The sequence below is a fragment of the Crocodylus porosus genome, unplaced genomic scaffold, assembly GCF_001723895.1.
Source record: "Crocodylus porosus isolate Cpor-Errol unplaced genomic scaffold, CroPor_comp1, whole genome shotgun sequence".
In the NCBI taxonomy this organism is placed as follows: domain Eukaryota; kingdom Metazoa; phylum Chordata; order Crocodylia; family Crocodylidae; genus Crocodylus; species Crocodylus porosus.
The window spans coordinates 1,300,219-1,307,040 of NW_017728944.1; the positions used below are offsets into that span (position 1 = coordinate 1,300,219).

The 6,822-nt window shown below is 51.5% G+C and overlaps 1 protein-coding gene across 1 annotated transcript; it reads left to right on the top strand.

Moving 5' to 3' along the window:
- Positions 1-450: 450 nt before the first annotated feature.
- On the top strand, positions 451-5,309 carry LOC109320420 (P43 5S RNA-binding protein-like). Its single transcript, XM_019550511.1, has 9 exons — positions 451-642; positions 1,164-1,252; positions 1,681-1,774; positions 2,545-2,633; positions 3,040-3,113; positions 3,484-3,564; positions 3,869-4,098; positions 4,593-4,646; positions 4,966-5,309. Exons 1-9 carry the CDS (start codon positions 541-543, stop codon positions 5,284-5,286), a joined length of 1,134 nt encoding a protein of 377 aa, XP_019406056.1. The 5' UTR covers positions 451-540; the 3' UTR covers positions 5,287-5,309.
- Positions 5,310-6,822: the final 1,513 nt, after the last annotated feature.

A 6,822-nucleotide genomic window follows, 5' to 3' on the forward strand; every position in this document is an offset into this window, starting at 1 on the left:
TGCAGCTCTCCCTGAGCCTGAAGATCAGCAGGAAGGGGAGAGGGAAGAGGGGGGTACTGTGCTTGGGGCTATTGTACCCCCAGGAGTTTCAGTCCAGGACCTCAAAGGGCATCAGACACCATGAAGAACAGAGTCTTGGATACCAAGCTGGCAGGGGCCTTAACAAGGTAGATTGTACTGAGGCAGAGAGACAAATCACTGACTTGGCTGCACATACCAGAGAGAGATCAGAGCTCAGCTGCCTGGGCCCCATCAGATTAAATCCACCCTCCCCACACCTATCCAAGGAAATACCAGGATGAAGCCAATCCCTTCTCTGCAAACTCCCCAGTGTCCTTTCCCCATAATGAGGCTAATAGCAAAATCCTGAGCCAAGACCAGGGCACTGCCTATTACTGAGCTGATAGACAGCAGCTGCATCCATCTCTGCTATAAATGGAGCACACTGGGCAAAGGTGAAGGGGTAGCGGTGTGTTGTGTACAGATATCTGGGAGTTGAGTTTGGTCTGGGGTGTATTACATAGTGCTGTATTCTGCTGTATGGCAGAGCCTGGGGAGAGCAGTCCTTTTTCTGGGAATGCTGTTGCTTCCTCTTGTCCCTGCAAGGACTGGGGTCCAGCTCTGGCTGTACCCCAAGAGGAGGTAAGAGCTGGGGGTGGCTCTGAGGAGAGCCTTGCCTTCCAGAAAAGTATGAGAGCCATGAATTTTCTGCTCATTCTTTCTCTAACGGTTTCTGATTGCTCACCTAGGAACTCTGTTGCTTGAGTGTACCTGGGGCTGAGCTACATGAGGGAGAAAGGGCCTTGGTGGGGATGGGTGGGCTCTGTGCCTTGAGAGGAGGGCTTATGAGTCCCAGAGCATAGATGTCATGGAGCAGAGCTGCCTGCCTCCTTTGCTGGACTCTGCCTCCCCAGGGATGATACAGATGAATTTAATGTGGGCTGTGTTGCTTGAGTTGCAAATCTGTGACCTGAAGTGTGCTGAGTAATATTGAAAGCCCAGTACCAGCCCTCCCCTGCAATATGCCTTGGACCTGGGACTTATCTCTGCCTCCAGTTAACTTGGCTAATATAGTGCCCATTTATATGGGGGGGGGGAGTAGGGTCCAGGGACTCTGTGGGGAAGGTGATGCTGGAGGTCCTTGCTGACATTTTCCTTTTCAGGAGCTGGTGTGTGACCAGGCTGGCTGTGGAGAGCGATTCCAGCATGGAGATGTTCTGCAAAAGCACAAGCTGCAGCATGGTGATGCCTGGTAGGTGGGGCAGTGAGGTGGCTCTTTTGTGTTCACCCCACTGTGACCCCAGCTCCTGGGCTCTTTGTGGGGTCTAATAAGTCGGGGGGGGGGCAGTATCCAGCAGTGCTCATGCAGCTGTACTTTGCTTCTCTTTCGTCTTTCTCCTTTTGTGGGAGGAGGGGCTGTTGAGCTCCCAGCTAAGACCAAGAGCTCTGACTTGTTTTCCCAGTGAGGCAGTCCTCACCCTGATAGGAATGATGACTTGCTGCCCTCTGTCAGGCATGGCAACTGATGCACAGAAAGGTCCTAAGCTGGACTGGAAATGGGTACCCTGATATGCCCCAGCCCAAGCTGCAAGGAAGTTATGCTGAGCCTGTCTTGCTTCCAAATGGGAGGGCAGCTCCTAAGCTAGGACCTGCTGATCTGCAGGGTTTTCTCTTCCACAGGTGTTTGGATGTGGGTTGTGAATCTGCCTTGGTGACTAATAACCAGCTACAAAAACCCTGCAGGTCACAGCATGGCAACAGGAATTCATTCCAGGTAATGCAGGCTGGGTAGAGCACTAGGTTTGAGATGAGCCCACCTGTGACCAAATGCCCTCAGGCCTAAATACCATGGTGGGGAGCTGTCCCACCTGGAGGCCTCATGGCTGGTAGAGGCTGCCACTTTCTACTGAATCCAAACTAGGGAGAGTTTGGCAGCAGTAAGTGGTATGGCTAAGGGAGACCCTTGGGACCCTCTCACCTGGCCCTTCCATCTGGCAAGGACTGGTATTGCCCTTTCCAGGGCTTGAAATGAGGAAGCTGTTCTGACCACAAGAGGGGGCTTGAGAACTTGAGCTTCTGGTGCTGATGGCTCTCTCTGGTAAGGGCCAGTGCTGTGCTGGGGATGGGGAAGAGGCAGGGCCAAGCAGAAAGCCACAGCATGGTATATGGCTCCTGTCTAATGGGAACTCCTGGAGAAGAACTCCTAGCTGCTTTTGATAGTTGGATCAGGTCAGCTAATGAACTACTTCTTGCCTGTGCCATCTATCTTCAGCCTGGTAGGCGTGCACAGGATGATCAAACCTCTTATACCACAGCTTCCAGTGACATGTAAACATGCTCTGCTGGTCCCTTCTTGAGTGGTGATCTCCCCCAAACTCCTTGGCTGTGCCCCTGTGTGTACTTGCCTGGGGCTGCAGCAAGCCTGCTGGTGCTGCATGGTATTGTGGAGACTCTGGCATGCCTGGTCCTAGCTGGTGAAAGGGGCATGGGCAGGCTTGTTCTCGATTTGTATCAGGTCAACTATCTTAACCTTCTTCCCTCCAGTGTAGCCACCAGGGTTGTGAGAGGGTCTTCAGGAAAAAAAAAGCTCTCAAGATGCATTGGACTGAACATACCAAAGTGCTGCCATTTGTGTAAGTGTCCTCTGGCAAAGGGAAGGAGCTGACCAGGGGACCTTGGGGTGACTTCTTCATGTGTATGTCTTGAAATCTGGCACTCTGTCACTTTTTTTAAATGACAGACCACTGATGCTTGGCAACTGCTAGCTCTGAGCCAGATCTCAGAGCTGGGTAGGCCTGTGCTTTCATCAGCTTTACTTCTCTGGATTGTGGGGTTTTTTTGTTTTGGTGTTTTGTTTTGTTTTAAAGTGGGAGGAGAAACTGGCTCACGAGCCTGTTCCAAGTGAGATGTCTTGCTGCCTTAGTCTCTCTGGAAAACCCTGGGATACCTCTGCTTTCCAGGATGAAGTAGCATCCCTAGGAACTCTTGCCTAGCCTGGAAGAAAGCATGGTGTAACTTCTCCTTCTCTGCCTCATTCAGGTGTCAAGAGCCAGGATGTGGCATGAAGTTTGTCAGTGCTGCCAAGAGGAAAGCTCACCAGAAGAGACATGCTGGTGAAAGACATGAATGGCTTCTCCTTTACAGGGCTGGCAGGCAAAATGGAATCTGGCTGTCTGATCTCACCCTTGCAGTCTCTGGTGTCCATCAGGCTGACTGTTCTCTGGTGCTCCCTCTCAGCTGTCACCCTCTCCCTTGGTGACACTGTGCTGCTCCTTTTTTAAAGTCCATGGTTCTTTGACAGCTCTAGATCTTTACCATGGTCAACCCTTGGATGTAGGATGATGGTGCCCTGGGAAGACCCAGATTTTCAAAATCTGAGTAGAGTCCAGGTTTTACCTGGCAGGAGGTTCCCAGTTTTAAGTGTGTGTGTGTTGTTCTGAGAGAGAGATTCCCCTTTTTTTAGCCCATTGGTCCTCCTTCCAGGATACCCATGCCCCAGGGAGGATTGCCAGATTGTCCTGCCCAGTTGGACAGAGCATCAGAAACATCTGAAGGAGCATCCTGGTAAGGAAGATGGACAGGCCAACATTTGCCATGGCCTGGAACATCTTGAGATGCCCTAAATCCAATCTGCTCCCATTCCTCTTGGCATGCCCTGCATGGGTAGCATCCAAACCCCCTGCATTTGCTGTCTGATGGGTGATTGGTGGGAGGGAAGGTCCTGTTCTATGCAAAGTGAGGGCCCAAACTTGGTTTGGGAAACCCTGGGATTTTGATCTCCCTGCTCCATCCTAACTTTGGGGGTTGGAGCTTATGGAAGACCTGAGGGAAGGGGGTTGGGGCTCAGACCCCTGCTCCTCTGTCCTAGTGGAGTACAAGTGCCAGCTGTGTCTGAAGACCTTCAAGAAACCCAGTGGCCTGAGAAGACACAAGCCCTCCCATGCCAAGCAAAAGCCAAGACTTCTGTGTCCCAGGATGGACTGCAGGGCTTGCTTTACCACGGTCTTCAACCTGGAGAGCCACATCAAGAAAGTGCATCTGCAGCTGCTGAAATACCACTGCTACTTCACTGGCTGTGAGAAGGCCTTTGCCATGCAGGTATGAAGGCATTGGACTCTCCCTCTGGGCACTGAAGAAGTGGCTGTGGGCTGCAGGGATTGCAGACGGTCCTACCAAGAGATCTCCCCACAGTGGCAGAAACTCCATGGCACAGAGCTAGCTGGGGTGGGAGGGAGGCACTTGCATTGGACTCCTATGAAGAACTTGAGCTCTCTCCATCATGGGAAATGTCCAACTTTCTGCCCAATTTAAAGTCACTTAACCAGTTCTGGCAGGTGACCTTTCTTTTTCTCCCCCCTTGCGAACTCCTTGGCTGGACTGCATCTTGCCATAAGGCCCCCCCCCCCAGTTGGCCTGAGGTGATTCTGCATCCTAGTAGATGCAGCTTGTTCCTATCTAGAGATCTACTGAAACTCCTGTACTGCCCTAGGGTGGAATACCTCATGTGCTCCTTCAACCCCAGGACGTTCTTAACTGTTCCTGACCCAAGCCTAGCTTGTCTATGACTGCTCTTCTTTTAATCCCTCTTCCAGGAGAGTCTACAGCGGCATCTAACAGTGCATGATGCCACAAAGAAAAAACGGAAGGTAATGGTCTTGGTCTCTTGAACCTAACCAAAAGGTAAACTTGGCCTGAGCTTCCTGAAGCTGCAAAAATGCTTGCTGGACTTCAGGCATGCACTCTGGGGCTAGTACCCTCACAAAATGGGTTGGGGATGGCATGCTAGCTAAAGGGAGCATGGCAGGACCTAGGTAGGACCCTGCATTGCAAACCAGAGCCAAACTTTCAGATTTTTGGGGTGGGGGAGATGGCCTGATCTGTTCTGCCCTTTGGGCTTGGGCAGGATTTGAGTGGCTGGAGGTGGAGCAGGGCTGTGCAGAAGCCCTGACCTGTCCCTCTTGACAGGTCAGGAACTACCGGCCACGGAGGAAGTGGCAGCAGCGCATAGGCCGCCAATGGCAGAGCTATGTGCGGGTGGAGGATGACCTGAGAAGCCTCTTCAGCCACAAACTCTTTGTACGGCCCAAGCAGAGCTGGTGGCGGCGCCGGGAGCATACGACCAGCCCAGGCGGCTTCCAGTTCTTCCTACGCTTCAAGGCTAAACTAGAAAGTGATCTCTCGGGGCTCTTCAATGAACGTCACTACCGCCATGAGGTGGAAGCAGAGGTGAACCTCAGCTCCTTCTTCCAGCTGCCCCTGGACAGCAAGGTGGAAGGAGTGGCCTAAAACCTGTATCTTCCAGGATTGGGGATGCCATCCATCTTCCCACCCTCATGGCAAAATGGGGGCTTGTTCTTTGGGCACCAGGAGCACAGGTCATGGACAAAAGAGGTGAAAAGTCATAGGACCTGGTGCTTGTTCTTGCAGGGTTGTATCCTGTAGAATTTACTTTCTCATTAGCATTTAAGAAAATCAAAGCTATATAACTTTTTTTTTTATTTTTATCTTTAGTATGGCAAAAGAGAAGCCATATCCTGTTGGGTGAGGATGGAGAAGTTGGTTTCCCTTCTGGCTAGATTATAATGCTCTTAGGTTTTTTTCTCTTCCCCCTCCAAAAAGCCTTGCACTAGGGCTTCTGAAGTGACTCTGTCCCTTTGGGGTAATACTAAGCCTAATAATGGCTCTAGAAAATGGTGGGGGGGTTTTGTTTTTGTTTTTTCCCCTCCCCCTTCTTTAAAGAGAAGAAACTTTGTACCAAATGCTTCCTGGTGTTCATAAGCAATAAAATAGCTGCAAGTTCCTGAGCTGGTGTCCTGTGTGCTCTACTCTCTCTAAGGCCTTGGCCTACAAAAGGATGAGGGCTTCCTAGAGTTTGTGACCAACCTTCTCTAGCCCTATGTGGCTGCTGCATGCCCCAAAAAGAAATCTGCTGGAGGGCCCCTTTCAATACCGCCAGGAGATGGTGCTGCTGCATCAGAGCCAGCTCAGTGTGCAGCAGTTTCCTGGGTAGGCTGTGGAAAAGGGGGTTGTAGAAGAGACTAGTCCTAGTTCTGTTTTAAAACTGCCCTCCTTTTAAACTGCAGCCACTCCCTCACTAACAGTGGACTAAGGTAAAAGCTGCTATAAGACCCTCCACTATTATTCTGTAAAACCTAAATACTGCTCAGACTAAAACATCCACCACTGCCCTGGGCATGAACAATAAGATCCAGCCCCTCTGCTGTCTTGGGTAACATCCCAAGGCTAGTGGAGGGAGGGGGCAGCTTAGCTCCATGGCTAGCTGTCTTAGGGTGGAGGACAATCCCAAGCTGGGCTTGGAGCCATTCTGAGGTCAGGCATTAAGCAGTCAACACGGTTCCTAACATCCTCGTGGAAAGGCTGTTGTTTGGGTGGGCTATGGATGGCCTCTGTTGCACTAGGAGGGGGAAGGGGGTTGCTGTTCTTCCCCTCCTTCCTGCTCCCTGGGAAGCCCGCTGCTGCAGCTCTGTTTCTTGCTACCTCTTGTGCCCTCACCAGTCAGCACAGCTCCAACTGGGACTAGCATGCCATGCTACATCAGGCATGGAGCTGGGGGCAGTAGAGGTACGCAGCTCTGGGAGTCCCTTAAAAAATAGTGCACTCAGCATAGTACAGCAGATTATCTGCTGAGCTGGCAGGAATCTTTTGTCAGCCACAGGCATAGACTGGAGCATCTGAGGGTCCTCAGGGCCAGGATCCTAATCCACAGTACTGGACTCCCCCACCCCAGCTTTCTCTGGTGTGATTGGGTGGGGGAGTGGAGACTAGTGTTGGCTTGGACACACTTTTCTCATTGAAAGCAGG

Bases quoted from the DNA above. Each gene is read 5' to 3' on its own strand.
- LOC109320420 (XM_019550511.1), top strand. From the start codon at position 541: ATGGCAGAGCCTGGGGAGAGCAGTCCTTTTTCTGGGAATGCTGTTGCT. The intron at 1,253-1,680 runs GTAGGTGGGGCA...TCTCTTCCACAG, and splicing joins CTGCAGCATGGTGATGCCTG to GTGTTTGGATGTGGGTTGTG. The intron at 4,647-4,965 runs GTAATGGTCTTG...CCCTCTTGACAG, and splicing joins CCACAAAGAAAAAACGGAAG to GTCAGGAACTACCGGCCACG.